This window comes from Mustela putorius, unplaced genomic scaffold, assembly GCF_011764305.1.
Source record: "Mustela putorius furo isolate JIRA1106 unplaced genomic scaffold, ASM1176430v1.1 tig00537227_pilon_pilon_pilon, whole genome shotgun sequence".
NCBI classification, from domain to species: Eukaryota; Metazoa; Chordata; class Mammalia; order Carnivora; family Mustelidae; genus Mustela; species Mustela putorius.
This window is the reverse complement of record NW_025422368.1, coordinates 13,217,978-13,238,224: the sequence shown is the minus strand read 5'-3', so window position 1 is coordinate 13,238,224 and position 20,247 is coordinate 13,217,978. Positions and strand designations below refer to the sequence as shown.

Here is a 20,247-nt window from a genome sequence, read left to right as displayed (position 1 = left end):
GAAATCCTCCCTCTTTTATTTTGTATTCTGAATTTAAAAAAATAAAACAATTTCTCTCTCCACTTTAATCTTGGATTCGCACAGAAATTTTTTTTATATTTTTATTATTTTTATTGTTGAGGTGGCATGAATGAATGAATAAAAAGAATCTCAAATAGGTGAACAGATGAGGAGAAATATGGAGAGGAGGGAAGTTCATTATTTTTTGGCTTTTTGAGTTTTTAATTCCAGCTAGTTAGCACACAGTGTTATATAGGTGTCCAGCGTATGATACAGTGATTCAACAATTCCATACATCACCCCGTGCTGATCGCGACAAGTGTGCTCCTTAATCCCCATCACCTCTTTCACGCATCCCCCCATCCCTGCACACAGAAATTCTTTTTGATTATGGTTGAAGCTTGGGGCCCAAATTTATTTTTTTTTTCAGTGTGGATTACTAATTGAAAGTTCACATTTTGCTTGGTATGTAATCACAACTCCATCATAAGTCCAGTTTCTGTGTAGGTGTAAGTTGATTTCTGGTTTTTCCTGTCTATTCCCTTGGCCAGTTCGTCAAACTCTATGCCATACTATACTGTCTTAAGATGTACTGTAGCTTTTTTTTTAATATTTTATTTATTTATTTGCCAGAGAGAGAGAGAGAGAGAGAGAGAGCACACACAGGCAGGCAGAGTGGCAACAGAGGCAGAAGGAGAAGCAGGCTCCCCGCTGAGCAAGGAGCCCAATGTGGAACTTGATCCCAGGATGCTGGGATCATGACCTGAGCCGAAGGCAGCCACTTAACCAACTGAGCCACCCAGGAGTCCCAAGATGTACTGTAGCTTTATTCAAAATCCTTGGAGCTGGCTGTATAATCCTCTTACGTTATTCTTTGCCAGTGTCTTCAGTATGCTCTGTCCTTTGCAGTTCATATAAATTTTTTAATTAGCTGTGCAAGTCCATAACAGTATTATAGAGATTTTGAATTCGTTCATCAATTTGAAAAGAATGAACTCCTTATGGTATTCATTCTGCTAATTCATGAACATGAGTTCTCTTTTTCTCTAGGTCTTTAATATCTTTCAATAGATTTTACAGTTTTCTCCATAAGGTGCTTATACATCTTTTCATTAGCTTTATTCCTAACAATTGCTATTTTTTTCCATAGTAGATAAGAGCACAGACTCTCTAATCCAGTTTTACTATTTTCTAGTTGTATTGCCTTGAGTAAAAATCACTTAACCTCTTTGTGTCTCAATTTTCTCATATGCAAAATGGAGATATTTGTATACCAAACCTTTAGAATCATGGGAATTAAAATGTACTGTAAATGCTTAAAACACTGCCTAGCACAAATTAAATTTAATGTGTTTGCTGTTATAGTTAAGGAGAACATTTTCATAAGTGATTAATTCACACTTGAAAATAATATATATACTCTGCATTTATCAGGAATACTATTCTAGAGCTATACATTAGATCAAGCTTGTTAATCTTATTTAAATATTCTATATCCTTAAACTTATATTGTGTAATTTATCAGTCACCATTATAGTAACAGATTTGTTAAAATTCTAATTCTATCATTTTTGCTTTTTACAACTTGAAGTCATAATTTGAGGTGCATCCAAGTACAGAATATTTGTTTCTTCCTGGTCAATTTTAACTTCTTTTCTTTAAAAAATTATGTAGTGACTTCCCCTTGCTGATGACCTTTATTCTATGATGTACTTTATTATATTGCTACGTAGCTACACCAGCTTCTTAGTCTTTCATGACATAACTTTTGCCACTTTTACTTTCAACTTCTCTGAACTGTCTTTTGGTTTTTTTTTTTAAGATTTTATTTATTTATTTGACAGGCAGAGATCACAAGTAAGCAGAGAGGCAGGCAGATAGAGAGAGAGGTGGAAGCAGGCTCCCTGCTGAGCAGAGAGCCCGATGCGGCACTTGATCCCAAGACCCTAGGATCATGAGCTGAGCTGAAGGCAGAGGCTTTAATCCACTGAGCCACCCAGGCACCCCTGAACTATTATTTGTTACCCGTGTTTCTTATAACCTCTTGTTACAAGTGTTCTTCTACAATTTTTGTGTAGCTGGATTATTGTTCTTTTGTCCTGGTGGTGGTGGTGGTTTGCTTGCATTTCTGTTTTGTCATTTTATGTCTTTTATTTTCTAGTCTATTTATATTTATTATAATTATTTAGAAATTTTGGCTGACCCCCATTATCTTATGTTGCACTTCATTTGTTTTCTCTCTTCTGTTTCTTTTGCATCTTTTATGTGGCCTGATCATCCATTTTTCTCATTCCATGTTTTCCCTTCTGCTGGATGAAAAGATGTACTATTTCTGTTCTTTTAGTTCTTATCTTAGAAATCTTAATTCACCCATTTTTATAATAAGCAATATATTAACCCTCCTCCTAAAAAGGAATACAGGAGCTCAAGAACACTTACACTCTAACCAGGTCCCTCCTGATTTATCTTTTACCTTTATAAGCATTTTAAATATTTTTGGCCTTATTTTAACCCCTAAGTCATTATACACAATATAACTTGTTATATACATTCCATATTTGTTTAAACTATTTTTTCTTTTCATTTCTTTTTTATGTCTCTGACCTTACACCTAGAGTTTGCCTTCTGACCTTGAAATACATCTTTTAAAGTTTCCTATAGCAAGAGTGTGCTTTTGGCAAAATATTTTGGGTTTTTGTTTATCTGAAAATATCTTTATTTTACTTTTGTTCTAAAAAGGATATTTTCCCTTGGTATATAGAATTCTAGATCAGCTGACCTTTGCTTCAGCACAACCAAGATACCATCCCCCTGTACCTTGACTCACACACAATACAGACACAATTCACAGTAAAGATACTGATTCCTTAATCAGTGGATTAGTGGTTTTCATCAGGTCAGGAATGTTCTCAGCCTTTTTCTCTGTGTTTCTTAACTTCTATTTCATATTTTTCATTTCTTTGTCTATGTGTGTGCATTCTAGATAATTTTGCCAAGTCTATCAACTAGCTCACTAATTCCTAATTGAGTAACTCTCTCCTCAGATATGTCTAATCTGTTGTTAAACACATCCATTAAATTTTAATTTCAATTACTATAGTTGGTATTTCTATAATTTATACTTTATGTTGTTTATTTTTATACCCACTCTTTACTCATCTTTGCAATTCTGTTTTTTTTTTCATTAAGTTAGATCTCCCTATATATATTTGCAATATCTTTCCAAATAGGATACCTGTTTAATTTTTTTCCTTCTGTTGAATCTCACCCTAAGTGCGTTGTTTCTTGTGCATTCTATGAAATTTGACTGCATGTTTATTTTTATTCTAACATTATCTCTGGACCCTTTGAGGCCTGGGTTTCTCTAGCTAGAAAGTATAAGTTTGTTCTTGACAGTATTTATCACAATAATTTCCCATTTTAAAATTTCCTTGGGATTAATACTCTATTGCTTAGATATTCCCTTATTTAAGAACACCCATATTGTAGACATTAAGGACATTTATGATATTTTGCTATTATAAATTAAGCAGTAGTGAACAGATGCTGATATACTTCAGGTTAATTTTTATGATGTTTTTGTATGTAGTTACCAAACCAGACTGCAGAATACCTAATGCACTGATTGAAGTTAATTTTCAAGTGGCCGAAGTGATCAGACTAATCTCATTAACAATAAATAGAGAGACATGCCTACTCTTCAAAGGCCCAAGGAAAAGCTTCATAAAGCAGTTGGGCAAATAACCATAAAATAATTTAATAAATATGTTAAGCAATAAAACATTTAAAATTAACCTGATCATTTATTTTTTCTATCCAATATAATAAAATACTCTTCAGATTCCTTTAAAATGACATAAATTATATCATGATTATACAAACGTACAGTTATATATCTACACATCCATCACTGGGAAAACTACACCATCTAGAATAAAAACCAACACATATTTGAGAACACCTACATTCTTATGAAAATTTACCACTCTACAGAAGTCTATAACAGCATTCATTTTCCAGTTTTAAAAATGTATGGTAATATAATATAAACTGTTACAATCCACCATTAATTATGAGTGCTATGGGGACAGATAAGGAACTGTGAGTAAATTTAGAAAATACGTGTGTATTGGAAACAAAACAGATAAACATATGGAAAGGGGTTAAAAGGAGAGAGGGAAGCAAACATAAGAGACACCAAAGAGAACAATCTGAGGGTTGCTGGCTGGAGGTGGGTGGGGGATGGGTGAGATGTGTGATGGGGATTAAGGAGGACAGTTGTTAGGATGAGCACTGTGCGTTGTATTTCAGTGCTGAATCACTGAATTCTACAGAAGCCAATATTATATTGTATGTCAGCTAATAGAATTTAAATAAAATTTTGAAAAAGGGGAAGCAAAAAGAGAAAATATGTGTATATGAAATTATGCCATTCAATAATGTTATGTATGTTTTGGGGGAGCTACTCCAGTATTTAACAACATGCATACCTCCCAAAAATGAACTCGCTCCCTTCTAAGGGTGAGTGTTAAAATTCCTATGTTGCTTCTTGATTCAAAAAAAAAAAATTCATCAAATATCTTGAGTTCTGGGGAGAAAAGGTAAAATGCTGAGTAAAGCACAAAACTTTAACCTCCACATTTTATGACCTGTTGTTTTACTTTGAAATAGGTCTATTTTTAGGGTTTAATTTCCTTGGTTAGATGAGAAATATCTATAGAGATAAGTGGACACAATTAGTTATATGAGGATTCTACTTACTAAACAAGAACAAGAACAGAAGAGAAAAAAAACTGGGGAACTATTATTGTGACTTTTATGGGATCTTGACGGGTTTAAAAATCTTGTACCTTTTCTTGTTATCATGACCATGGGAAAAACTCCCAGCTCCACTATAAAATAGCTTAGAAAAGACTTGCAATAATAGCCCAGTGCCTCATTAGAAAAGCCTGTATTTCCTGCTTCGGTAACCAGCTGATGGAAATAAAGTTCATCTTGTCAACAGGTTTATTTATTTCCCATTCTTCTTCTTCTTTGTTAATCTTCCTTTTATGTTTCCTTAATACACATACTGTAAAAGTTCCTGAATGCTTTTCAAATAAAAAGAAGTTCTGAGAAGGATTGACAAATTTCTGTTGTGTCAACATAGACACGGGCGTCTCCCAGTCTGGAACTCAATGTATAATATCTGAAAAAGATAAATGGAGACCCTCCTTTTCTCATTCATCAGATCAGGAGATGTTCAGGTCTACTAATTGGTTTTAATGCATGTTATTAGAATTTTATTGCCAGTGCAATAAAGATACAGTGCATTTCATGTATCATAATAGACTGGCATTAAAAAATAACTAGTAGAGCTGGCTCCAAAAAGAAGGATAGAAAAGGAAAAATCTAGAATTGGTGCCATCAAGTGATTTTGGATACTTCAGGGTTGTGACCAGCGGCTAAATGTAGAACTTACCAAATAAGAAATAATACATGAATTCAGGATCAGCTGTCACCTATAATTAATCAGTATGTATAAAAAAATTGTCATTACATATGTGGTACTAATCTGGAGATACGGAATCCAAGCATCTTTTAATAATTAATCTTGTGGATCAAATTCCTTACTGATCCTCAAATGTTGGAATAAAGTACCATATTTTTGTGTGGTCATCATAGAGCAAGCAATATTTGGGGATTTTCATAATAGAAAATTTAATTCACTATTTGATCATATTTTTAAGTGGTGTCTTAAACATTGCGTGTAAAAATGTGACAATATGAAAAGACTCCTTGCCTTAATCCACTTGCAGGAATAATGTATTCTATAATAGGCTTTATCACATAAAATCTTTGTAGTTTCTGTGCAACTTTTATAATTAGTTTGCCCCGCCTGTGGAAAAAACAGTGAGTTTTGCACTATTTTTCACCAAAAAAGTCATTGCATAGCAAAATACTGACACAACATGAAACATGATAAATGGAATATTAGCTGATAAATTTAGATTAATATCTCTATGCAAGTTCAAAAGGTAGTGTTTTGTTAACATGCCCTAGATGCTTTCCTTTCATTAACCTTTAGCCCAAGTTCACAGTAAATCTACCATCTCTACCAAACTCAATGCCTTTTGGAGCAGTCTTTCAGTCCTACCAAACCTACATATGCTCCTTTTTGGGTTTATCTTAGATCACAGCTCTGTACCTCTTTATTCCGTCTTCTTCACCACTTTGCCCTCCCCCATCTACCTTCTCTCTCAAGGGGCCGCAGTGTCTCACCCTCCATCCCAGACATTGAACAGGGCTTCCGATATTCCAAAATGTTGATTGCTAATGACGTTTCCCATGAAGCTAAAGCAATGACAACCACAGTACCTTGTCCTCTGAAGTTGATATTTATGACCGATTTCAGTCCTGCATTACTAATTTCCCTAGAAGGTGCTCCCGAGGATCATTTTGTGAATGGTGAGATTTTGCTTTTATTTCTTTCTAATGCTTAATCTGCTACCTCAAGTAGCTAGAGATGGTCCATACAGACCCTTATATTTAGGCAAAAGACATCTTGCCTTTCTCAAGTAAATGTCTGCCTCTTTAAAATGATTGTTGTGGGGGGGGGGGTTGTTTGTTTGTTTGTTTTGTTTTGTTTTTGCTTTAAAATAGCATCCCAAACAGTAGATGGTATCTCTTTAGCTGATCCCCTTTACTGAAAGCATCACAAGAACTGTAGCCATTGAATGAGGGACTACCAAGGCACAAGGCGTCACCCTGTCCTTTTCCACTATTTACTTTGCAAAGAGCACATTGCTAGTATCAAAGAAATGCTGTTAACACTCTCTTTTGAAAAACTGATTTTTCAGTAATTCAAAGAAAAGATACTGTACAAATGTCAGGAGTAAAGATAAAATAAGGTGAAAAGCCATATTATCTAAATGAGAACATGTGTTTGAGCTGCTCAGTGAATGCATGGTACTTTTATATAAGAGTTAGTGTGCCATTCCCTCTTTTTTTAAAGAAAAAAAAGAAAAAAGATTTTACTTATTTGAGAGAGAGAGAGAGAATGAGAGGAGAGAGGTCAGCTGGAGAAGCAGACTCCCTGCTGAGCAGGGAGCCCGATGTGGGACTCGATTCTGGGACTCGATCCTGGGACTCCAGGACCATGACCTGAGCCAAAGGCAGTTGCTTAACCAGCTGAGCCACCCAGGCACCCCTGTTCCCACTTTTTAAATTTACTGTACATGAAGGGATGAAAGAATATTAAAAAAAAAAAAAAAGGAATTTCAACTCCAGCCCTTCTGTCCTAGAGTCCTGTACTCATCACCCCTGTACTCATCACCCTGATTTGGTGTATGGTGCAGCTCAGTTTGGCTACTCAACCTAGTTCCCGCCTCCACATTTCCCACCTGCATAAGGCTCTTCAGTCAGCCTCTATCTTCCCCCACCACGATTTTGGCCTCACAACACACTCCCCTCCCTGCACAGTCCACCCCACTCTGTCCCAAGAGAGAATGATTTAAGGAGTAATAGAAGAACCAGAGAGATAACCACGGAAAGAAAGCAATTTGTTCCCACTCCCAACCCTGTCACTGAATTACCTGTGAATGGCAGAAAGTCATTTACATAGATGGATCAGAGGGCAAGTTAAACTATGGCTAAAATCACTTCCAAATAATTCTATAAAAAAATTGATTATATAATTTCCCTAAAATGTTATCAGTATTAAAAATAAAACAGAATAAATTTATGCTTGGCCTCTGCTGAATATCAGAAAAATAAGTCCTTACTTTCCCTCAGTTGTCCTAATTTCATAACTGGTCATCGTTTATGTCTGAAAGAAAGCCTCACATTTTTCATTCTGACCTCACTGTTTCCTTACTTATAAAGTGGAGATGGTAATAATATCTCCTGCTTAAACTTGTTAACAGTTAACAGGGGGTAATCAATGTACAGTGACTGGCAGTTTACCCAACACCAGCAAATGTGAGCCATTGTTGTTGCAATTCCCAGGGTTAAAAATAAAGAGAGTGTGGTTCCAAAAAAGATACGAAGTTTAAGAAAAAGTAGTTATCGCACATCTGACCAGCGCCAAGATACATAGTGAAGCTAGATCAGTCATTTGTCTGCAGAAACACTTCCAAAGGCTTCCCACATCACTTGGAGTAAAGCCAAAGTCTTTATAAGGCCCGCCTGGCCCTGTGTAGTGTGGAGCCCTTTCACCTCTGTGATCAGATGTCCTACCCACCCCAGGCTCCCTCAGCTCTGGAGAGATTGCCATCTGCCTTTTCCTCCAACCTGCCACCTTCTGCCTGGGTTGCTTACCCCACATGACCACATGGCTAAATCCCTCATCTCTTTTCTGATTCTGTTCCAGTACCTTCTCCTTGATGAAGCTCACTCTGACATCCTATTTAAAATTGCAACCCTTTCACTTACCACACTACTGTGGGTTCTTTTTTGCTTGTGCCTCAGTCTAGACAATGAGCTTTTTAACTCACCACTGTACTAGAAAAGTAGAAAAGTCCATTGTTAAAAAAAAAAAAAAAAAAAAAAAAAAAAGCTTTCAAGTAAACTAAACAAAGACCCATGTTCAGTTTCTGATTTAGAAAAATAGTTGCTGGGCACCTGGGTGGCTCCGTGGGTTAAGCCTCTGCTTTCAGCTCAGGTCATGATCTCAGGATCCTGGGATCGAGCCCCACATCGGGCTCTCTGCTCAGCAGGGAACCTGCTTCCTCCTCTCTCTGCGTGCTTCTCCGTCTACTTGTGATCTCTCTGTCAAATAAATAAAATTAAAAAAAAAAAAAAAGAAAGAAAGAAAAATAGTTGCTGAGGGACCTTAGGTAAATTACTTAGTACTGACCCTGAATTTCCTAATCTATAAAATGAAATTTTAATATCTACTAAAAGTAATGGGAACTGTGATCCAAGAGACAGAAGATACAAAGCAAATGCTTAAAGAAAGAGAGGAGATGGAGTGGCATACCAGACTCAAATGCCAAGAGTTTGCTCCTTCAGGCATAACTTGGTATGAGGGTTCAAATGATGTCACTAAGCTTCAGTCTTTCTCCATCTTTTGGCTTTTATCTTTTCTTTGTTGGATGGATCCTCAGGCTCTGTATATTGTGGTAAGATAAAGCTTTGAGATTCTCTTGATCTACATTCTTGCAGGCTTAATTACAATAGGAAAGACAAGTGTTCTTTTCCCAAGAGTTTCAACAAAAGACTTGAGCCCTATTTTGATGGACTTGAATTGGATCAAATACCTATCCCTAAAAGAATCGCCACAGCTAAGGACATAAAATACACTAATTTGCTACCATCTAGGTCACATGCCTACCCCTAGAGCTGGAATTGGGCCTGAAAACCTATAGAATGGGAAGGAGAAAGATGTAATTCTGCACAAGAAGTTTAGGGTCATGTTTCCAAAAAGAGAGAATGTGAATGCTGGGTGGGCCAGAAATCCCTATACAATGTATAATCTTGTCATATTCTTATAAAACTAAATGAATATTATTTGCAAAATACTCTGAATAACATATATATAAGTATATATACATAAAATTTTTGTATATATAAAAATTTTTAATGCTGATATACAAATATATATATTTATGTAAATATATATGTAAGTTTTTAATGCTTTTATATATATAAAAGTATATATCTGTTTTTAATGCTGACTATAGTTCTTGGCATATAGTGGTGGTAAGAAAATGTCAAGTGAATAAATAAGTAAAGACAGAATCTGCTAGAGGAATTCTTAGAATGAGTAATTTAGAGATAATTTTGCTTATTTTTCATCAACTCTTATTAATTTTCTTGTTGGCAGAGATTGTAAGCAGTTAAGTCACATCTATTGTTTTCACAGCTTTCTGAATATATCCTACTGATTCTAATAGATTTATACAAATATAAGATATATAGAAATACAACATAGGTATAAATATTTAAAAAACCAATTTCGGCCTACACCCCAATCCACTATAGCAGTTAACTCACCCAGCTAATGAATTTGGGCCTTTATTTACATTTTCAGACTATGATGGCCCTAGGAATGTTAACAAGAGGGCATGGCACCATCCTTAAGAGCTGTATTTCTTTGTTTTGCATCTAAGGATTGTAGGTTATAACATAACATAGCAAAGAACATAGCAAAGACCTGTTCATAGAACAGGGGGGGGAAAACAGACTTTTTTTAAAAAGGTAAGCAATGTAGTAAAATACAGATTTGCTAATAAAAAAAAAAGAAAGAGTAAGTGATAATAATTTTCAAGAATGTAGTAAGCATCAGTAAAATTCTGATAGAGAATATTCGGGGCCCTATATAAGAAGGTGGGATGGGGAGGGATACCATCTAGAAAGTTTCACTTGAGCTAAGAACTCAGAAGGAGAAAGAACTTTTCATGGAACTAGAGGAAGGAGCTGTTGAGAATTCAGGCTTGGCCTTTTAGCTAGAACTTGAATCCAGAGCTCTGCCTCTGACTTGCTGTGTGACTTTGGGCAAGTTACTTAACCTCTCTGTGCCTCGTTTTTCTTCATCAATAAGATGAAAATGATAGTAACTGTGTTAAAGACTAATACAGCACTACTTTCATCCAAGCCCTCAAATCCTGTTGCAAAACTGGTAACATTCCCCACCAGCCTTCCTGACTCCTGCAGCTCACCCATTATGCTACTGCTGCAGCCATTTTTTCTCGCTGCAAATCAGACTCTTACTTTCTTTACAGTGAGTCCTCTTTACTTTTTGCAAAATCCAAATTACTTAGTATGGTGTAGCCATCCTTCCATGATATGGCCCTGGTCTATGTCTCCAGTTTCTGTGTGTGTGTGTGTGTGTGTGTGTGTGCGCGCGCGCGCCACTGTGACCCTCACCCTTCCCAGTCTTAAACCCTTAGATTCACACACATTAACTATATAAAGCTCCTATAACATACATGCTATTTCTTGTATCTGTTAACCTTTGTATATTCCATGTTCTCTGCTTGGAAATTTGGTCTCAGTGAACACCAGGGTCAATTCTATTATCTCTTCCAATGCACTTTTATTAACTTCTTCCAGCAGGCCCCAAACTAGAGCCGACCACCATATCATGGTATTGGATTTCCAATTGCCTCACCCCATATAAGAGATAGTAATGCTTTATGGGTGTGGTATGGCAATGGGAATGATCTAATAAGGAAAGAGAAACTGATGATACAGGAGAATGAGAAAATTTAAAGAGAAAAGGTCTTGAAAAATAAAATGTTTTTAAAAAGGGGCCTAATTTATGGAGCATGAGTGGGTTCATTGGCCTTTGAGAGAGTTGAGCCTCTCCCTTTCATTGTAATAGAGGGACAACCCACAGGATAGATACAGGTGAATTTAGGTTGATGCACTGAGCAGAAGGAAGAAGCAGCAGTTTCTCTTTCATGGCTTCTTTTTTCTTCATGAAGCATAAGATAGGATATTGCCTAAAAATGAAGAGAGGGAAGACACTAGAGCAGAATTGCAGAGAAAGGGGGTATAAAAGACGAGACTGGAAGAGTGGAAGGTTGAGGTAATAATAACCTAACATACCATGGGCTCTGAGACAAGGTCATCAACTGAACATGGGTAGGTCCTCTTGGAAAGCTGAGATAAAGAGGAGCAACTTGACAAGGGAAGTATATTGGGATTGTCAGGTAGTAATGATGGTCCATTTGAGATCGTGGTAACGAACTTACATTGGAAGAGTCAATGTGGTCAGCATGGTTGTGCATTTTCCTCCAGGACTATGTAGCTGCTCGGGTGGGAATGCAGGGAAGTAATAACTGGGTTTACCCGTGATTGACTTTTTGCCGGGTGATACGGTGGAAACAGAGATCAACGAGGGAGTTGTAGATTTTCATGAAAGTTTATCATGGGTAACTGTGCTTCCAAACTGTGCAAGGAGAGAGGGGAGGTCATGAGGAAATTGTTGAATGTGAAAAGTGGAAGAATCTGTAGGTTCAAGGTCTAGTGAATGAGCAAACATTCTAGAGAAGGAATACTGGAGTATCTGTGCTGATCAAACAGTAGAGCACTGGAAATGGATATTTTAAAGAAAAGCAACTAGGGTGGTGACAGTTCATGAATAGTCTTTTCTACACATTGTTTACGGCATGTTGAACAATTTTAATGAAGATGCCCCCTCACCAAGAACGAACATATAAATCAGAAAATCCAGCTACAAGTGACGGTAGGTATTTGGCAATGCCATTAGCAAGTTAATAAATGATCATGTTCATGTCTGTTCAAAACTCAAGAGTCGCCTGAGGGTAATCCTGGATTTCAGGATTGAAATGATCTTTATATCTCAAAAGATACAACAACAACAACAACAACAAAATTAACTGATACAAGTGGAAGTTTTCCTCTAGTGTCATATGCCAGTGATCTTTATTTTAGACAGAGCAGGACTGGGTAAGAACCCATCAATAAAGATCTTTGCACGCAGTTGGCAGGATTCTCTTGCGGGTGGGGTAGATGTAACAATATGTACTTGAAGTATCACATTTCTACCCTCAATTTAAGTCTCCTATTTCTCTTCCTGGTCCAGAATTGATGACATTGACTACTGATCAGGGGCAATTTGAATCTACCCTCCCCCGAATAACAATACACACAAAATTAGTATTTCTTTGTTAATGTATAAAATCCATTCACAGTGGGTAATTTAGGACTTCCTAAGGTGATTTGTAACCTACAGTGAGAAGCAGGCAACCTAAGCATAGAAAAATGTGAATTCTTTAGTTCCTAAAGAATCTAGGGAGTTCCTAACAGGAGAAAACTGAGGTATTAAAAGCTGCCTGCAGGACGCCTGGGTGGCTCAGTTGGTTGGACGGCTGCCTTCGGCTCAGGTCATGATCCCAGAAGTCCCGGATCAAGCCCCGCATCAGGCTCCCAGGTCCACCGGGAGTCTGCTTCTCTCTCTGACCTTCTCCTCGCCCATGCTCTCTCTCATTGTCTTTTTCTCAAATAAATAAATAAAAGCTTAAAAAAAAAAAAAAAAGCTGCCTGCATTCCACAACAATATCATTAAGAAAGAAAAAGTAGTCAAGTAAGGAACTAAGGTTAAGGAGGTTAGTGGAAAGACAGGACCATCTGCTCTCGCTTTTACCTTACTGTCTCTACAGAAACATGATTTAGTTACAAGGTGCAGCAGCTTTTTATGGGTATTTGGAGATGGGAGCGTGTGAGCCTGATGCTGTCCTAGTGATGGGGGTATTCCGGGATTTTGTTATTTATTGCTTACTAAGTATTATTCCTGGTTTTCATTATTGAGGAAATAATGATATTGAAGCAATGTTTTCACAGTTGACTATCTAGCTTCCCTTAGTTGTGGGAGTTAAAGTTTTTGTACTTCCCACTAATTCTTTTTTTTTTTTAATAAATGTTTTGTTAGAACAACTGAGCATGGCATTCTGATAGTTACTAATCAACATTACAAAATGTAAGACAGTGATATATGATTAATACTAAGCTTGTATAGTAGTGCATCTGCCGTCTGATTAATGTAAATCAGGAACACAAATAAAAGAAAAGGATGATATGGACACAAGAGACCCCTGTCTCCCATGATTGTCAGTTGACATCGGTGACCATCCTGTCTGGCCCTGGGTTATCTTCAGACGTTCGTGGTACTGTCTGCCTCTGAATTTTCTCTTCAAGCCTGGGTCTCTGAGCTCTCTAGGGTTTGGAAACAATTTGCCTAAAAAGCCATTGTAGATACTTTTAAGCCTAAGTTCTTCCTCTAGCAACAGAGTCCTATCTAGAAAGCAAAAGTTGTTTTTTTTTTTTCTTTTTAAACTCCCTGTTCTTCCTTAGACCGAATCATAAAATATATAAAAATTTCACAGTACTGTAGGGCAACTGACTTATGGATAGATCCCATTCTTTCTATGACTGGAAAGATGTTTCACAGGAAGTGAGTTACTAAAGTTACCAACTTACTAAAGTTAGTTAGTTACTAACTAACTTTAATCCTCTCCTCCACCCTCAATCTCCATGCAGCCAATTTCTCACAAGATTAGGCACTATTATTTTATTTTTTAAAGGGACTTTTCATGTTCCCACAACATAGCATCTTAACGCACATTTAAACCAAACGAAGATAATCTTACCAGGTATATGAAGTGCTTCTTTCAGTCCAGCCACAGATGACTTAAGGATGGTTAGTGGCGCCATCGTGCATGCTTGGCTTTGATTCGTATACGCTTGTGAATTGTCTCTGTGGAGAAAATGTACAGAGGTAACATTTCACTTTTATGTTTTTCATCAAACAGCTTCCTAGTGACAGAGGGAAAGGTATGAAAGTTGTTAGGGAAAACATTCTCTATTACCAGGAGGTTGTTTCTTCAGAAGTCAGAGGCTTGTGTGCTTTGTGAAAGGAATACTAAATTAAACCTGTACTAGAGACTTTCTTTCAGATAATCAGGCTTTACAAAGCCACCTTTGCCTCATACAAACAAAGTGCTCTACAAGTAGATGCTTAGAAGTTATTTTATCATAGAATTAAAGGAACTTTGATTCTAAAATGTGTGCTTCTGTATACTAATGTGAAATATTCAGTGTCTAAAACATTCTCAACCGAAGAAAGAATGGCAGATCCACACTTGGCACTAGTATTGGGTGGTTTGTGGGATCCAGGAAATCGTACTCAAGTCTTCCTCAGAGCCTGAAATCCTACCACCTCAAGTTTGGTCCTGTGAGTTAAGGCTTTATATTTTTAGTCTTTATTAATATGAACCAAACCCTAAGTGGGAAATATTTAAAATAACTATTAATCTGAGAAACGGACTCCCTTTTTCCATTTTATTTTATTTTATTTTATTTTATTTTATTTCTTTTCAGTGTTCCAAAATTCATTGTTTATGCACCACATCCATCCAGTGCTCCATGCAGTACATGTCCTCCATAATACCCACCACCAGGCTCACCCAACCCCCCAAACCCCTCCCCTCCAAAACCCTCAGTTTGTTTCTCAGAGTCCACAGTGTCTCATGGTTTGTCAGACTCTTAACTATAAAAAATGAACAGATGGTTATGGAAGGGGAGGTAAGGGGGAGGGGTGGGTGTCATAGGTGATGGGGATTAAGAAGACACTTACCAGCATGAGCACTGAGTGCTGTACAGAAGTGTAGGGTTACTGTGTTGTACACCCGAAACTAATAGAATACTGTATGTTAACTGTATTGGAAGTAAAATTATAAACCTAAAAAAAATTACTAATGATGATCTCTTTAAGAAATATTCATCACTTTTCTTTATGTACTAAGAGCTACTTGTGTGAGGAAATAGAAGGTACCATTGAATGCCCCACTTTGCTAGGAGATAGGTAAGATGACAAACCTGAAATCCACTGGCTGCCTAGACAGGCAGATCTCTAGCAACTCCAGACAGTTAGAAGGAAATATGAGGGTGTTGAGTGTCTTAAATGTAGGATATTAAAAGCAAAGATGTCATAGATAACTTTGAGACCTATTCTACAGTTTTGCTGAGGTCCAGTAGGATGATAATATTGAAAAAATTACGTTGACCTCAGGATCTTTGTCTTTCTGTTGCGATTCTCGAGTTGGTGCTTTGATTTGCAGTATTGAAGCCTTATGGGTGGGTTCTGCCCTCTCTGTCTTCACAGACTGGTTCCATTTTATTGCAGAATATTTCAGCATGCGTCTCCTAAACAAACCCAGAACCATACTGCAGCCTTGAGAATGTCGAGAAAACACTTAAAAAGCAAGACTCCCTCTGGAAGTGTCTTCCTGCTGCACAGGGACTTTCTGCCCTGCTATCAGAAGGATGCTGAAAGTCAGGGCACAGCTTTGACTACAGCTCCTCATTTGCTTTAATTTAAAGGTCCCAATCTCAGTTCTTTATGGAGTGTTTAGGTTTCCTTGTAGGCCTCTTAGGAATCATAAGCTTCTCTCCTCCTTAACTGTATAGTGCATTGCTGTAATTGAAGCTCTTTTGTTGCTGCAATTTCTTCCTAATGTAACAGTTTCAGTCAAGTCTTTTCCCCCCTCTGGAGGCATTAATGATTGCCAGTTTTGAGAATATTCTTGCTGGGTATGGACTTTTTTTTACTTCCGGTGCCAGATCACACCACTGTTTCCTATTCTTCCTCAAGGTGAAAGGACTTTTCTCCTTTTTCCCCTTACTGTTTAGCATGCCCTTTTTAACCACTGTGGTGGAATTTAGAGAATCTTTGCCAACCAGTTACAAAGTCATTCTTCATAGCTTCATGGAGTTCGCCAATTTACAGTACATATCTCAGGACAGAGGACCTAATGTTGTTTTATTTGCTATCAGCTATGAAATTATTGGTCACTAAAGCTTGTAATAATCTACCCTTGCTAAGGATTTACCTATGGTTTATAGCATGTCATTAAAATAAATGGTTATTTTCCAATGACAAGGCCTGCCCTAAGATACAAAATTGAAAGGGAGGATCCTTCTTCAAACACAACAGAGTATTCTAGAAAATATCCCCTTGTCTGAAGTTAAGTGAGTTTTTTTTTTTTTTATTTAGTCCTGGTAACTATTTCAGTTAGTACATGGTTAAATGGATGCTTATTATAATCAAACTTCCTAATCTTCTTTTCATTCACATGTGCATGTATAAACACACATACACACGAAATCTGTCTCCCATTAAAGAGGAAAGACTGCTTAATTATTGTTTTGCAGAAAGTTATAAACACCAGGAGAGATTTGAAATAAAAGCAGCCACCCTTCAGCCCGGATTTGCTGAGTGCCCACACTGTGCCTTTCCCTGTTCTGGGACCTGGAGAAAGAGCACTAAGCAAGACAGACAAATTTGCAACTCCCACAGAGTCCGAGTTCCAGAACCCTCATGCAGACTTCTCTTTCCATTTCCATTTTCTTTTTTTTTTTTTATCTCATCTGATTATTTATCAAAGGACCTTATATTCTTCATCCAATAGGAGCAAGTTCTCCATGATGAGAACACTAATTTATCTTTTAGTGCTGGGAATTATGCGATTTGTCCTAAAGTCATCTGTTTCTGAAAGTAGTACAAGTCTATTTCATTATATAAAAATGAAATACACTGAAATTTATTATTATTTTACTGAACATAAATCAGGAAATAGATTCAATATACATTACCTAAGGAGTGACATTTCAAGCCCCTTAGCCATGTGTTTCAGTAAATGTGTTTCCATGTTCATTTACTGCTACATTTTGAATCATTGCTTCTGCTCATATGACTGTTGATGTCTCTCCCTTCAGCCTGGATGAACCCATTTCATTCCAAGGGTTAGACCTTCTACAAAATAATAGAAAGCCTTGGCCTGAACTACACAAAACACTTGCTGATTACCATATAGTATAGAACTCCAAAGAAGGATTGACACAGAGCCCAATGTAGTCTTTTTTAATTTGAAGTGTTTTGTTTTATTAAAATACAAATAAAATCCACAGTAACTCTCAGTATTTTTATGAACATTTTTCTACCTACTTTGAAGTCTCAAATATCTTACTGATTGATGCATATTTTATACTTCACTGTACAATTTTTAAGCCTTAAGTTTATGATTTGATACCCCCAAAATTGCACTTTTCCACCTGTACAATGAAAATTTGAAACATTGGCTTGAGTATACAGAAATATACATTGAAGGTACATTTGGATGATTTTGGTAACATAAATTAATTCAAATGTTGGGCAGTAATTATGAAAACCTCCCAAAGCAACCCAGGGAGTATCAGTGAGTTCTCCATTCTGCTGTGGGATTTGTTTCTGAGATAAATGTCGTTCTGTGTGTGTTTTTCTCTCAGGAGGTCGAGCTGTGTCGTGTTAGCAGTCAAGAGAAGCTGGGCCTGACAGTCTGTTACCGAACGGATGATGAAGAAGACACGGGCATTTATGTCAGCGAGGTAAGAAATGCCGAGGAGGGGAGATAGGGGGAGGGAGACTGCGAGTAATGGAGTCAAATGACTCACGATGAGAAAATCCTTGGGAGGCTTGGATGTGAAGAATTGGCCATGTTCCAGTACTTGTCACTTTCAATTAGGAAAGTAAATTATGTTGCCCAAGTAATGTAATTATTATCAGCTTGTTTAATGGGGATGCTTTCACCACAGCATCCCAGTAAGGAAAACTGCAAAAATCGGAGCATTGTCTAAATTTGAATCAATTCCCCTAAGTATGCAGGAAGTCAAGCAAAGTTTCTGATGAGCAAACATTCATCCTTCCATTCCTTTTATCAGTGCTTTAACAAGAGCATTGACTAATTGTTTTAGACCTAATATCACAAATATTACATATTTTACTCTGCTGGCAGGATTGATACCTTTGACTATCCACAGAATGTATCTGTGAGGTTTTTTTTTCAACCCTATAATCAATGTCAGAAAGTGAAGTACGTGTACGTGACACTCTCTTAGTGTTAATGACTTTGAAAAAAATGTGAAGCAGAATTTATTATTATAGGGGTGCCTGGGTGGCTCAGTGGGTTAAAGCCTCTGCCTTCGGCTCAGGTCATGATCCCAGGGTCCTGGGATAGAGCCCAGCATTGGGCTCTCTGCTCAGCGGGGAGCCTGCTTCCCCCTCTCTCTCTGCCTGCCTCTCTGCCTCCTTGTGATCTCTGTCTGTCAAATAAATTAAAATATCTTTTAAAAAAAAGAATTTATTATTATAGTTGATTTTTTAAGACTCACTAAAGAATCGTTTTGTAAGAAATAGTAAGGTATAATTTATTTTAATTATATGTACATATGACTGAAAATTATATAAATATATACCAACACATAGATGTGTGAGTATTGCCTATCTCCTTTCTATATATATCTACACACACACACACATAATGTGTGTGTGTACATATAAATGTATGTGTGAAAAAGAAGTTAGACAAACTAGGTACTAATTTATGTCCCATGCTGCTCCATATGTTCTTGGCCATGATCTTGTCTCACTGAGCTTCAGCTTCCTTGACTAGAAACTTGGTACAACAATGTTATCTCATTGCTTCTATAGAGGTGTTTAGAATATGGAAAAATAATGTAATCAGTGCACTTAGAAAAATTACCCAGCTCTATAAACGTAAATGTTACTTTTTAGTTACTATTTATTACTTTACCAAAGAATTTACTGTCTGGATCTTGCATTGAAAAAAACTCCAGAGAATGATTCACTTATACACCTCTTTTAAATGGACAGCTATGGTCATCCCTCCAAATATGGTGAGGAAGTAGGTGAAGAATTTTCTTCTGTAATAAGCACAGAGATACAAATGTCAAAGTTTGGCCTTAGTTTGACCACAGTTCTGTAGGCAAAGTTTTAGATTGTGAATAGCTTCTCAGTAGGATACAGTTGATTAATCATACTTCTATTCCTCTAGTAAGTCTCTATTTACCATTTAAATATGCCCGCTTTGGAGCTTAACTTTGTAGGAACAATAAAGAAGCCACAGGAACTGAATATATGTACTTGGAAGGGATATTTTCCTTATGCTTCTTACATGTAATAATAGTGTCTTTGTTCATTCTTGATCGATCACTTAAAATTCACTTATTAGGTGGCACCACCTAATAAGAAAGTAATACGTAACATCTGGATAGGATGAATCAAACTCATGCTACACTTGAAATACTTGGCTTAAATTAGAGACTTGATCAAGTAATCTTAAATAAACGGCTTAGTGCCATCATTCAAAATATGATAGAAAGATCTGCCCCAAGTAAACTGTAAGTCATCACTCAAGTTTGGCCCATTAAAATGTTGGTAAACCCCTAATGAAGGCTTACATCTCTATTTGTTCTAAAATAATTTATAGTTAATACACATCACCCTATAATTTAGAATCTAGTAGTGATCAACATAGGTAACACTTTTTTAAGATTTTTTAAGCAACATCAATTATAAATATCTTTATAAATTAATGTGTTCATGAGACAGAAATTTCTTTAATAAAATGGACTTACAGTATAGCTCTCAGCTTTTCTAAAACAGCTAAACCAGAATTTAAAGATCACCCTAGTAGAAAGAAAATTTCCTGGGTTCAGAGAATCCTAGAATTAACATCTGCTGGAAGATCGTGTCAGCTGAGGACCATGTCTGACAGTTTGGATACAGAAATGAGTGAACCAGATGTTTAAAAAAAAAGAAGAAGAAGAAGAAGAAGAAAAGAGCAAAAAGAATGAAAGAAAGAGAAGAGAAAAAGGGAGGGAGAGAGAGAAAAATCATTTTCAAATTAAATTCTGCTGTAGTTCTCTCTAACTTTTTTATTATTAATCTAAAATAGTCCACTT

General features: G+C 36.7%; 1 protein-coding gene across 2 annotated transcripts in view; it reads left to right on the top strand.

Moving 5' to 3' along the window:
- The window catches only part of PDZRN4 (PDZ domain containing ring finger 4), a 352,459-nt gene that overhangs the window by 312,064 nt on the left and 20,148 nt on the right, over positions 1-20,247 (top strand). For both annotated transcript variants that reach the window (XM_013063000.2, XM_004765544.3), the window contains one exon: positions 17,773-17,871. In XM_013063000.2, the coding sequence (XP_012918454.2) occupies positions 17,773-17,871 (99 nt within the window). The remainder of the gene's footprint in view (positions 1-17,772; positions 17,872-20,247) is intronic.